Source organism: Lepidochelys olivacea (genome assembly GCF_965140295.1).
Source record: "Lepidochelys olivacea isolate rLepOli2 genome assembly, chromosome: 25".
In the NCBI taxonomy this organism is placed as follows: Eukaryota; Metazoa; Chordata; order Testudines; family Cheloniidae; genus Lepidochelys; species Lepidochelys olivacea.
In genome coordinates this window covers 5872438-5885446 of record NC_140435.1, presented here as the reverse complement: position 1 = coordinate 5885446, position 13009 = coordinate 5872438, and the positions used below count along the sequence as shown (strand labels likewise).

The 13009-nt window shown below is 55.7% G+C and overlaps 1 protein-coding gene across 1 annotated transcript in view; it reads left to right on the top strand.

Moving 5' to 3' along the window:
- The window catches only part of FBN3 (fibrillin 3), a 287866-nt gene that overhangs the window by 199284 nt on the left and 75573 nt on the right, over positions 1-13009 (top strand). The window contains exons 20-28 of the mRNA XM_084614426.1: positions 873-992; positions 1866-2003; positions 2085-2135; positions 2883-3008; positions 8551-8778; positions 8916-9041; positions 9629-9757; positions 11805-11930; positions 12682-12807. Coding sequence (XP_084470552.1) covers positions 873-992; positions 1866-2003; positions 2085-2135; positions 2883-3008; positions 8551-8778; positions 8916-9041; positions 9629-9757; positions 11805-11930; positions 12682-12807 — 1170 coding nt within the window. The remainder of the gene's footprint in view (positions 1-872; positions 993-1865; positions 2004-2084; positions 2136-2882; positions 3009-8550; positions 8779-8915; positions 9042-9628; positions 9758-11804; positions 11931-12681; positions 12808-13009) is intronic.

The window sequence follows — 13009 nt, the reverse complement described above, 5'->3', positions numbered from 1 at the left end:
GCAGGAACAGCCCCATGTCAAAGCTGCAACCTGCTCCCATTCCAAGCCCTGCTTTACATACCGGGCCTCAGCACAAACCTGATTTTCTGTTGAAGTTCAGTGAAGTTTCTTGCAAGCTGCAGTAGCAGCTCTGCCGGAACGAAGCCGGCTGGAGGGCCGGATGCTGTGGCAGGTGGATGGCTGTGGACCCGTTCTCATCCCTGGCATTGTTCTGTGTGGCTTTGCGCTGGCCAGGAGCCATGTGAGCAGCACAGACTGAGCCGTCACTCCGGAGTGAATCCCTCTGCTGGCATGCTGCCCATGCTCCTGGCTGGGCTGGGTCTCACTGAAGCTCCTCACAGTTCTCCCTGGGCCTGACTAACTGCAATAACTTTGTCTTCCACCAGTTTCACCCCCTCACTGCTCACCCCCTTCCCAGATCGTCACTAAACATCCTAACAACACAGGGCCTAGCACAAAGCCTTGGAGTCCTCACTAGCTAATGGGATAGTTATTGCCCCTCTGTGTCCTGCTCTTCCCCCATGTCCCTCTCACCAGGGCTGCTTAGCTCCTCCGGCAGCCTTGCAGGGCTTTTTTGGCCTTTAGACAATCCAATGACTGCTGCAGCTCTCCTGTCTCCACTGCCCTGCCAGGGGTCACGGGTGGGTTAGGGGAGCACCAGTCCCTTGTTACCTGCGTCTCCAGCTCCAGGACTGGGTCTGAGCCGAGGGGCTCACCGCAGGGTTACAGCTCATCCCACTGGAGAGGCAGGGCTGGCCGTCCAGGCTGCAGCTGCTCCAGACTCCCCAGGCTGGGGCTGCTCCGAGCCCTGGGAGCACTGGGTCTCAGGTTCTGGGAATGCTGTTCTGGTAACAGTCATTCTCCTGTCTCAGATATCAACGAGTGCACCTCCACCCCCTGTGTGAACGGGGTCTGCAGGAACAACGCCGGCTCCTTTGCCTGCGAGTGCTCCCCGGGCAGCAAACTGGACCCCAGCGGCACCATCTGTGTGGGTAAGGGGCTCCTGTCAGAGCCAGGGACGGGGAGGCTTAGTGTCCATCTGCACCAGAGCCGGGCATGGGAAAAAATCTCAGCCCCTCCCCTCAACAGGCACGACTGGCCTGTCATTGTCACACCAGCTTTGCAGATTTGCCAGGAGCTGTGTCTTTTCTGCGCAGCCGGTAAGGCCCAAAAGCATCCCAGGAGCCAGCACTGTCCCAGCCACTGCCCTGGTGTAGAAAAGCCCTCAAGGAGCTGCAGCAGGCGTTAGCTGGTGTGAGGTTCCCAGTGGTAGGGTCCCAGAGCCACCCGCTCCGTGGGCAGAGAGGAGCTGGTCCTGGCAGGCTGTCGCTCACATGCAGGTGTAACTACGGCCCTTCGTCTGAGTCGGTCATGTTGCTAAATTAGCGTCCATGCTCGTTTGGACATGAGCTTTGTTTACATGGCTCTGCACCAAACTCTTCGGGTTGCCCTGCACTCCTCCCTCAGGCAAAGCTGCCACTGTCCAGCCTGCGAACAGCATGCAAGGCTGGCTCCTGTGTCTGCGGGCAGGAGAGGGACAGGAAGGGGAAAGGTGGCAGCCCAGCACAGTAGCCCGTCGGCATTGCCAGCAATTAGCGTGCAGCGGTGACAGAGAGAGCCCCGCACAAGAGGACAAAGCCCCGCTGCTCCAGTCCCCCTGGGCCCTGCCGCCGTGCACGCGTGAGATAGCAGGCTGGAGGACAGCGCTCACTACTTGGGTTCCAAGCCCAGCCCTCTTTCCCAGCAGGGAACCTGTCTTCCAGATCCTTTCCACTGCAGTCTCCAGCTGTGAGCACTGGGCTCCAGCCAGCCCGCAGGCTCACGGCAGGGGAACAGCTCTTCACTCGCTGTGTTTGCCTCCACAGACAGCATGAAGGGCACGTGCTGGCTGAACATCCAGGATGGGCGCTGTGAGGTGAACATTAACGGGGCCACGCTGAAGTCGGAGTGCTGTGCCACGCTGGGAGCAGCATGGGGCAGCCCCTGCGAACGTTGTGAGATCGGTAAGGCTGGCTCCGGGGGGCGGGCTCCTCCCCCGCAAGGACAGACCCTTCCTCTGATGATGCCCCTTTGCTCTCTTGCAGATACCACCTGCCCCCGAGGGTTTGCCAGGATGAAGGGGGTCACATGTGAAGGTAACACCGAGTCTATCGGAGGGAGGCTGCAGCTGGGGTCATGTTGCACTTGTTGTTTTCCTACACCCAAGGACTGGCAGGAGCTGACATGGGCCCATCCCCTCCCTCCGTCCTCCTGACACCTCCCTGCCCCTTTCTTGGCCCCTGCACTGAGTATCAGAGTCCTGGCAGAGCTGCGGGTGTCACCTTGCGGAGTAGGAGGATGTGGACTCCATGTTGTCCAGTGACTGGATAGACCCAGTCCTGGTGTGGTGTGACGCTGACCAGGGAGCCTTTCACACTGTGGCCAAGTGCATGTGAGCAGGGCCCTGGGCTGCCCCCTGGAGAGCTCAGGGATCACTGAGGGGGTGTGTGTGACGCCCTCCGGTATGCCAATCCGTTCCCCCGGCACCCTGCTGCCCAGTGGGAATGGACTCTGGCAGGGGCTGCACTGGGTGGCTGCTGCTTCCTGCTTGTGGCCTGCGGGGAAACAGGCTGGGGTTTCTCTGTGGGGCAGAGCCAGGAACAGCTCCTCTGTATAGTGCCCAGTGCTGGAGCTGAGGTACCCACGGCTCCCCAGCGAGGCGGGCACTCACTCCGGCTGTAATCTGTCTGGGTGGACGTGGTGGGTTGCTAAGTACACCATGCTGCACGGTTCACCATGGTGGCTCTTCCCATGGCTTCCCCCAGGCAGGCTTGTCCCCCGTTAATCTCTGGGCCTGGCTGCTGTCTGCCACCCCAACGCCCTCTTTTGTCTCCGTCCTGCAGATGTGAACGAGTGTGATGTCTTCCCCGGTGTCTGCCCCAACGGGCGCTGCGTGAACACAGCTGGCTCCTTCCGCTGCGAGTGTCCGGAAGGGCTGACCCTTGATGGGACTGGCAGGACGTGTGTGGGTGAGGACAGATGCTGCTGTGGAGGCCCCAGCCCCTCCTGTGCCAAGGAGGTGCTGGGGGAGCTGGGCACTGCCATCACACAGTCACCCATTGCTTCTGGCTCCTTCCGTCTGCAGAGCTGGGCCCCTTGCTGTTCACCCTGCACAGGGAACGGGATGGGTCCCACAGAAGGGTCAGAAGCTGACTTGGAGCAGCTTCCAGCCCGGCAGCACATGGGGAATGATGTGGTTCTCTAGCATATACATCCAGCTGCCAGCAAGCTCAGATGCGGGAGGGCCAGGTGAGTGCAGGGCGGGCAGGTGAGCACAGGGGGGCCAGGTGAGTGCAGTGTTGGAGATCAAAGAGTCAGAGAAATGTAGGGCTGGTAAAGACCTTGAGAAGTCATCAAGTCAAGCCCCCTGTGCTGAGGTAGGACCAAGTAAACCTAGACCATCCCCATCTACTTTTCTCTTGAAAAGAAAAGGACTTGTGCCACCTTAGAGACTAACAAATGTATTTGAGCATAAGCTTTTGTGAGCTACAGCTCACTTCATCAGATGCAATCAGTGGAAAATACAGTGGGGAGATTTATATACACAGAGAATATGAAACAATGGGTGTTACCATACACACTGTAACAAGAGTGATCAGGTAAGGTGAGCTATTACCAGCAGGAGAGCGGGGGTGGAAGGGGGGAAATCTTTTGTAGTGATAATCAAGGTGGGCCATTTCCAGCAGTTGATAAGAGTGTGTGAGGAACAGTGTGTATGGGGGGGCGGGAAATAAACATGGGGAAATAGTTTTACTTTGTGTAATGACCCATCCACTCCCAGTCTTTATTCAAGCCGAAGTTAATTGTATCCAGTTTGCAAATTAATTCCAATTCAGCAGTCTCTCCTGGGAGTCTGTTTTTGAAGGTTTTTTTTGAAGAATTGCCACTTTTAGGTCTGTAATCAAGTGACCAGAGAGATTGAAGTGTTCTCCGACTGGTATTTGAATGTTATAATTCTTGACGTCTGATTTGTGTCCATTTATTCTTTTACGTAGAGACTGTCCAGTTTGACCAATGTACATGGCAGAGGGGCATTGCTGGCACATGATGGCATATATCACATTGGTGGATGTGCAGGTGAACGAGCCTCTGATAGTGTGGCTGATGTTATTAGGACCTGTGCTGGTGTCCCCTGAATAGATATGTGGACACAGTTGGCAATGGGCTTTGTTGCAAGGATAGGTTCCTGGGTTAGTGGTTCTGTTGTGTGGTATGTGGTTGCTAGTGAGTATTCGCTTCAGGTTGGGGGGCTGTCTGTAGGCAAGGACTGGCCTGTCTCCCAAGATCTGTGAGAGTGTTGGGTCATCCTTCAGGATAGGTGGTAGATCCTTGATAATGCGTTGGAGAGGTTTTAGTTGGGGGCTGAAGGTGATGGCTAGTGGCGTTCTGTTATTTTCTTTGTTGGGTCTGTCCTGTAGTAGGTGACTTCTGGGTACTCTTCTGGCTCTGTCAATCTGTTGTTTCTGAGGCTGTGGATGGCATTGTCTTCTGCACGGCTGAGGTTATGGGGCAAGTGATGCTGCTTTTCCACAATTTCAGCCCGTGCACGTCGGCAGAAGCATTCTATATAGAAGTCCAGTCTGTTGTTTCGACCTTCAGGAGGAGTCCACCCAGAATCCTTCTTTTTGTAGTCTTGTAGGAAGGTCTCTGTGGGTTAGCACATTGTTCAGAGGTGTGTTGGAAATATTCCTTGAGTCGGAGATGTCGAAAATAGGATTCTAGGTCACCCCAGAACTGTATCATGTTTGTGGGGGTGGAGGGGCAGAAGGAGAGGCCCCGAGATAGGACAGATTCTTCTGCTGGGCTAAGAGTATAGTTGGAAAGATTAACAATATTGCTGAGTGGGTTAAGGGAACCACTGTTGTGGCCCCTTATGGCATGTAGTAGTTTAGATAGTTTAGTGTCCTTTTTCTTTTGTAGAGAAGCAAAGTGTGTGTTGTAAATGGCTTGTCTAGTTTTTGTAAAGTCCAGCCACGAGGAAGTTTGTGTGGAAGGTTGGTTTTTTATGAGAGTATCCATTTTTGAGAGCTCATTCTTAATCTTTCCCTGTTTGCTATAGAGGATGTTGATCAGGTGATTCCTCAGTTTCTTTGAGAGTGTGTGGCACAAGCTGTCAGCATAGTCTGTGTGGTATGTAGATTGTAATGGATTTTTTACCTTCAGTCCTTTTGGTATGATGTCCATCTGTTTGCATTTGGAAAGGAAGATGATGTCTGTTTGTATCTGTATGAGTTTTTTCATGAAGTTGATAGATTTCCACTCAATACGGCTAAATGCAGTGCCTTGCATAATGACAGGTTTCAGAGTAGCAGCCGTGTTTGTCTGTATCTGCGAAAAGAAAAGGAATACTTGTGAGACTAACAAATTTATTTGAGCATAAGCTTTTGTGAACTACAGCCCACTTCATCGGATGCATGTAGTAGAAAATACAGTGGGGAGATTTATATACACAGAGAAAATCCTCCAGTGACAGGGACTCCACAGCCTCCTGGGAAGCCTGTTCCAGAATTTAATTCCCCTGATAGAAAGCTTTTCCCAATATCTAACCTAAATCTCCCTCACTGCAGACTGAGCCCAGTACTTCTTGTCCTACCTTCAGTGGATGTGGAGAACAATTGATACCCATCCTCTCTCTGATGGGTCCGCGAGTGCAGCGAGTTCTCCTTCCTCTCTGATGTAGCCCAGGGGAGACAATGAGTTGTCACACAGCTCAGCACTGAATGACAGTGGGATTCACCTAGAAAGTGGGTGGGGAGCCATCTCCTGTTCATAACCCGTGTTGGTGCCCATTCACAGGCCATGCTGGGTGGTACCCAGCCGTGTGCCCACTCTGGGCTCCCACAGGTGCTCCAGCTGAAAGCCAGTGACATGCCAACCCACGAGGCATAGCCAGCCGGGGTCGATGGAAGTGCTCCCAATGAGGGTGAGAGGGGGGAGGCTGTGCAGGAGGCCAAGAAATCCCCTCAGCCTCGGAGAAGTTGGGGAAGGGGATCTGAGGAGGCAGGGAGAAGCCAGGGGCCAAGGGAGGAAGAGGAGGAAGGCCAGAGGGAGCGACCCAGGTGCATCGCCTGGCGCTGGGAAGTGCTGTTGAATGGCATTGATGCGGACACTGGTTTCCTGAACACCAGACAAGCATGCCCCACTGCGGGGGCTGCTCTGGGACCCTGTGCAGCTTCTCTGGGGATGCAGCGTGATCCTGTTCTCCCATGCTAACATCACTCCCCTATTGCGGCTCCTAGAGGTCAGGAGCCGTAGATGAGCCAGGGCATTCTCATAAGCAAACTACGGAAATGTGGCCTAGATTAAATTACTCCAAGGTGAGTGCACAACTGGTTGAAAGACCATACTCAAAGAGTAGTTATCAATGGTTCGTTGTCACACAGGGAGGGCTTATCTCGTGGGGTCAGACCTGGGTCTGGTACTATTCAATATTTTCATAGAGTAGTTTTATAACCTTTGTGGATGGCAAGCTGGGAGGGGTAGTAAACCCTTTGGGGGTCAGGATTAAAATTCAAAACAATCTTGACAAATTGGAGAACTGGTCTGAAATCAACAAGATAAAATTCAATAAAGATAAGTGCAAAGTACTTCACTTAGGAGGGAAAAATCAAATGCACCACTACAAACTGGGGAATAACTAGCTAGACACAGCACTGCTGGAAAGGACCTGGGGCACTAGTGGATCACAAACTTAATATGGGTCAAGAATGGAGGAATAAATGGTCAGTTTTCAGAATGGAGAGAGGTAAATAGTGGTGTCCGCCAGGGATCTGTACTGGGCCCAGTCCTATTTAATATATTCATAAATGATGTAGAAGAAGGGGTAAACAGTGAGGTGGCAAAATTTGCAGATGATACAAAACTACTCAAGACAGTTAAGTCCCAGGCAGACTGCGAAGAGCTACAAAAGGATCTCTCAAAACTGGGTGACTTGGCAACAAAATGGCAGATGAAATTTAATGTTGATAAGTGCAAAGTAATGCACATTGGAAAACATAATCCTAGACATATACAATGATGGAGTCTAAATTAGCTGTTACCACTCAAGAAAGAGATCTGGGAGTTATTGTGGAGAGTTCTCTGAAAACATCCACTCAATGTGCAGCGGCAGTCAAAAAAGGGAACAGAATGTTGGGAATCATTAAGAAAGGGATGGATAGATAATAAGACAGAAAATATCGTATTGCCTCCATAGAAACCCATGGTACACCCACACCGTGACTACTATGTGCGGATGTGGTTGCCCCGTCTCAAAAAAGATACATTAGAATTGGAAAAGGTTCAGACAAGGGCAACAAAAATTATTAGGGGTATGGAACGGCTGCCATGTGAGGAGGGATTAATAAGACTGGGACTTTTCATCTTGGAAAAGAGGCGACTAAGGGGGGATATGATAGAGGTCTATACAGTCATGAGTGGTATAGAGAAAGGAAATAAGTAAGTGTTATTTACTCCTTCTGATAATACAAGAACAAGGGGCCACCAAATGAAATTAATAGGTAGCAGGTTTAAAACAAGCACAAGAAAGTATTTTTTCACGCAACACACTGTCAACCTCTGGAACTCCTTGCCAGTGGGTGTTGTGAAGGCCAATACTATCACAGGGTTCAAAAGGGAGCTAGATAGATTCATGGAAGATAGGTCCATCAATGGCTATTAGCCAGGACAGGCAGGGATGGTGTCCCTAGCCTCTGTTTACCAGAAGCTGGGACTGGGTGACAGGGCATGGATCACTTGATGATAACCTCTCTGTTATTCCCTTTGGGGCACCTGCCATTGGCCACTGTCAGAGGACAGGATACTGGGCTTGATGGACCTTTGGTCTGACCCAGTATGACCATTCTTATGTTCTAATGTGATGCAGCTGTGAAAAGAGCTAATATCAGTCTGGGATGTGTTAACAGGAGTATCCTATATAAGACACAGGAGATAATTGTCCGGCTCTGCTCAGCACTGATGAGGTCTTGGGATGGAGTGAGGGGGCTTGGTTCTGGGCAGCACACTTCAGGAAAGATGTGGACAATTGGAGAGAGTCTAGAAGAAAGCAACAGAAAGGCTCAGGAAAATGTTTGAGGAAGGATTAAAACAACTGGGCATGTTTTGTCCCGAGTAAAGATGACAAAGGTGACCACAGTCTTCAGATACGCTAAGGGCTGTTACAGAGAGGGAGGTGATCAGTTGTTCTCCATGTCCACTGGAGGTAGGACAAGAGTAATGGGCTTAATCTGCAGCAAGGGAAATTTCAGTTTGATATTAGGAGAAACTCTTTAACTCTCAAGGAGGGACATGGGCCCTGGGGCTGGCTTCAGTGAGCTGCAGGAATGAGGGCTGCAGGCAGCCCTGCTGGGGAGAGGGCTGCTTGCCCCTGAGAAGTTGCCTCTGGAGACAGGGAGCCCCATCCAGCGTGAGATGCACTGTAGGGCTGGCCTGCCCTCAGGGGTGCCCCAGGGAATGGAGAGGCCCCAGGCAGCTCTCTCCCTCCCGGGACACTCAGCCTGGCTCTCTCCCCAGACGTGCGTGCGGAGCAGTGCTACATGAAGTGGGATGAGGATGAGTGCATGGCGCCCCTGCCTGGAAAGTACCGGATCGACATGTGCTGCTGCTCTGTGGGCTCGGCCTGGGGCAGCGACTGCGAAGAGTGCCCCAGAGCCGGCAGCAGCGAGTACAAGGCCATCTGCCCCAGAGGCCCTGGCTTTGCCAACAGAGGGGATGTGCTCTCAGGCAGACCCTTCTACAAAGGTGAGAGGAAAGGGGGCGGCTGCTGACCCCTGCGGGAGACAATCCCTTCTTGGCTGCAGCCGGTGCCCAGGGACGTGCTCCCGGAGGCATGAGACAGACACCCTAACTGCAGCACTGATGCTGTCTTTCTCCCACAGATGTGAATGAGTGTAAGGTCTTCCCCGGCCTCTGCGCTCACGGGACCTGTCGGAACACCATTGGCAGCTTTCGGTGCCTCTGTGGCAACGGCTTCGCCTTGGATGCTGAGGAAAGAAACTGCACAGGTAAGGGGAGAAGGGCTCACCCCATCTGGAGACTCCCCTGGCCCAGGCTCCCCTGCTGGGGTCAGGGTGTGCTGCTGCCATGTACCCCAGTCTCCTGGACCAGCTCCTTGGGCAGGGCATCTCGGGGGGAGGGATAGCTCAGTGGTTTGAGCATTGGCCTGCTAAACCCAGGGTTGTGAGCTCAATCCTTGAGAGGGCCATTTAGGGATCTGGGGCAACAATTGGGGATTGGTCCTGCTTTGAGCAGGGGTTTGGACTAGATGATCTCCTGAGGTCCCTTCCAATCTGATATTCTATGATTTACCGAGCGGGTGGGGTAAGATGCCACTTTGGGAGAGCCCCTGCAGCATACGCAGCCTGCCCCAAAGGGTGCCAGCTTCCAGCATGTAAGGAGCAGGTTCTGATCAAGGGCAGCTGATGTCTCCTCCCAGTGAGATGAGCTGCTGGAGCCAGTCTGGCAAGTCTGCATTCTCCTCTCCATACTCTCAGCACCTGGGGCAGGCAGACCCTCACCCGGCAATGCCCCCGGCTTGTCCCTAGCTCCAGGGGCTGGCTGGCTCCTGGCTGAGCCTCTCCCGTGCCCACAGATATCGATGAGTGCCACATCTCACCGGACCTGTGTGGCCACGGCACCTGCATCAACACCCCGGGCAGCTTCGAGTGCGAGTGTTTTGAGGGCTATGAGAGCGGCTTCATGATGATGAAGAACTGCATGGGTAAGAGAGCATCCCTGAGCTGTGCTGGTGGGAGGGAGAGCGAGTGCAGGGCACAGCCTGGCCCTGACCCCTGGAGAGTCTGGAATAGTCACTGCTTCCCTGTGGGGAGCCACTCTCCCATGATGGGGCGGGGGGCAGGAGAAGGGCAAGGCCTCCCTCAGCCTAGATGCCCTCTCCAGGCCCCCCTGTTCATTGGGAGCAGCTGGGAGCAGAACGGGGCCTGAGCGTGTGGAGAGAGCCCGGGGGGAGCTGAGCGCCCTGGATACCTGCCCAGGGGAGAGCACAGAGTCTGCAAGGGGCCAGGGTGGGCTGGTGTGTGTGTGGGGGGGGGTGCTCAGGGCAGGGGTGGGAGAGTATGGAGGGGTTTGGGGGGGCTCAGGGGCCTGGTGGGTGGGGGAGACTCAGGACTTGGGCAGGCAGGTGTGTGGGGGGGGGGCTGGACTGAGGGGGAGGGGCTCTGCATGGGGGAGAGCACAGCCTGTATCAGGGAGCATTGGAGATGCCCTGGATCCTGCAGTGGGGGCCATCTTGGGAATGGCTGGGAGCTCCCGCCAAAGGCCAGACCCCACTAGCCTCACCCTGCTGGCAGGGAGCAGTGGGAGGGAGGCCCCGACCCATTGCACAGCCAAGGCAGTGATGCTTCGAGACCTGCCAGGCACCGCCTGTGGCCTGCGTCCCAGGTGCACCCGCTGGAGCCAGGGTTCAGGCAATTTCCCCTCGCCCTCCCTCCAGCTGGGCAATTTGTCCTGCTGGAAATATGGCTTGGGGGGGAAAGAGCAAAATTTCCCCCCTGGAACATTCCCTGGAGCATAACCCTGAGGGCCATCTGGGGAGCAGCCAGGGAACTCAGCCCAGGGGCTGCTGGGACCAGGCCCTTGACTACCCTCAGGGGCAGGGCCCAAGGTGCTCCTGGCTGGGCGGGTGGAGGGCAGGTTGCCCAGCTGCCCCAGCCATTCCCATTGAGGGGAGCCCACTCCAGCCTGGGCCAAGCCCACCTTTACGTTAAGGAGTGACCTGCCCGTTTCCATGGCAGCCTGAGCCTGTTCTCGGGCCCTGCGGGAGGCTGGTGCTCTGTGGCCTGTGTGTATCTTGGGACAGAGAAATGTCTTGGCACAGCCGGAGACGGCTTTCAGGCTGTTCCTGTCGCTGTGCCCCCTGCCAGCTGGGGAACGGCCTGCTCTCCGCCCCCCCAGGGTGTCCTGGTGGCATCTCGCCGGCGAGAGGGCAGGGGCTGGGCTCAGCTGGGCCACTCCTGCGCCACTGGGTGGCACCAGCCCGTGGGTCCGGGGACCGGAGTGAGTGCGGTCAGGCCCTGGCAGGCTGGCACTGACCTGGTGTGTGGCGTTCTCTGCACTGATCTTTGTGCTCACACCAGCTCTCCTGGGGCCGTGTGCATGAGCGCCCCTCTGCCTCCTTGGCCACCTGCCCGGGGGCGTTACAGCGCTGGGACAGGCAGCTGACCACACGCGCATCGGCCTGCAGCACATCCTGTTACAGCTGCCTGGGCCCCAAGCAGCTCCTGCTCCCTGGGCTGCAGCTTGGGACAAGTCTCCGTTCTGGGCAGGCGGTGAGCAGGGCCTAGGCCCTGGCAGTGGACTACACTCCCACTGCACAGACAGCACTTTGGGTAGCATTGTCTGTGTTGGAAGAGCTGGGAACAGACACAGCAGCGATTTCAAACACCCTCACTCAAACCCCGGCCTCCTGGTCTTAGGGAGCTGTTGAGAGGGGCTTGGGGAGGGGCACGCAGGGCTGGGCACAGCCAGACAGCTGGGGAGCCAAGGCGCGGTGGCTCCTGACTGTCCCCCGCATGGTGACGCGCTCTGTGCTCTGCACTGTCCTTTACTGGTTCTCTGTAACTTACCATGTGGCTCCCTCCCAGCCTGAGCTGTGTTGTAGCGTTATCCATGGGGGTAACTCGGATTTGGAGGGTGGGTCCCAGCCTGGGCTTAGGGGTTCTTCCAGGCCAATGCTCCTTGGCACTGGAGTCACACGTACCTGGGAAACACCAGCTGCCAGCCAAACCCTTGTGTCCTGCTCTCCGCAGACATCGACGAGTGTGAGCGGGACCCGCTGCTGTGCCGTGGAGGGATCTGTGTCAACACTGAGGGCAGCTTCGAGTGCATCTGCCCCCCAGGCCACGAGCTGAGTGCAGAAGGCAATGCCTGCATCGGTGAGTGCGTGGGAAGGGCCAGGGTGTCTGCAGAGCGCCAGCCCTCGCTCACACCCCTGTCAGAGGGCCTGATCGTCAGCCCATGTTGGGCATGTGCAGATCCCACTCAGGTCAGTGGGGGGTTGAGGGCATGCTGCATTTCACAGAATTGGGCCCAGAGTCTCTGTCACTCCCAGAGCCACTTTACATTTATGGAGCGAGATCAGCTACCTGCTACCGAGATGGTGATGGGCTGGAGGGGCAGCCGGCAGCATGCTGGGCTGCCCAGATGGCAGGAGTGAGAGTGGGACAGGCTGGACAGAGATCTATGGCAAGGAGCGATCCCAACCAGCACGGTACAGAGGTTCCTGGTGGGGACGCAGCCGCCGGGGGTAGGACCCACTGTTTGAAATGCTCTAAAAAAGTAAAGAGCGCCTAGAAATACTGCTAGGAGACAAGGAGTGGGAGGTGCTGCAGAGCCCCGGGAGGGCAGAGAAATCCCACCTGGGCCTGGGGCAGTGGGGACGGGCCCACCTGGGAGCTGCAGCGAGTGCGCCTGGGGAAGTGAGCTGGTTCCTCCCCTCCATGCGGGGAGAGGGGATCCGAAGCAGCTGGGAGAGACCCAAGAGAGTGTCAGGACCTCGGTGGGTATGTGATGTGGCAGGGATGGGGGCTGTGGGGAGCTGCAAGGGTCACTGTTAAAATGCAGCGCTGGCAATGCTGGGAATGGCTGAGCCCAGCTGGCCCATTAACCCTTTCACTCTCACCCCAGATATCAACGAGTGCTCCCTCAGTGACAGCCTGTGCCGTAACGGGCACTGCGTCAACGTCATCGGCACCTACCAGTGCGCCTGTGACTCCGGCTTCCAGGGCACTCCGGACAGGCAGGGCTGCGTCGGTGAGTGCCCGTGGGGCTGAGCTCCAGGCTGGGCTCTGGGCCTGGTTTGGCTCTGCCCTGCAGATGCAGGAGGGCAGAGAGGATGACCAGAGTGGGCTCTTCTGGCCTTCAGCCTCCAGGAGTCCCCCAGTTGGACGCCAGGGCAATGGGCTGCCTTTAAGCATCCGTGTGAAACATACCGACAGTGCAGCGCCCCCTTCAG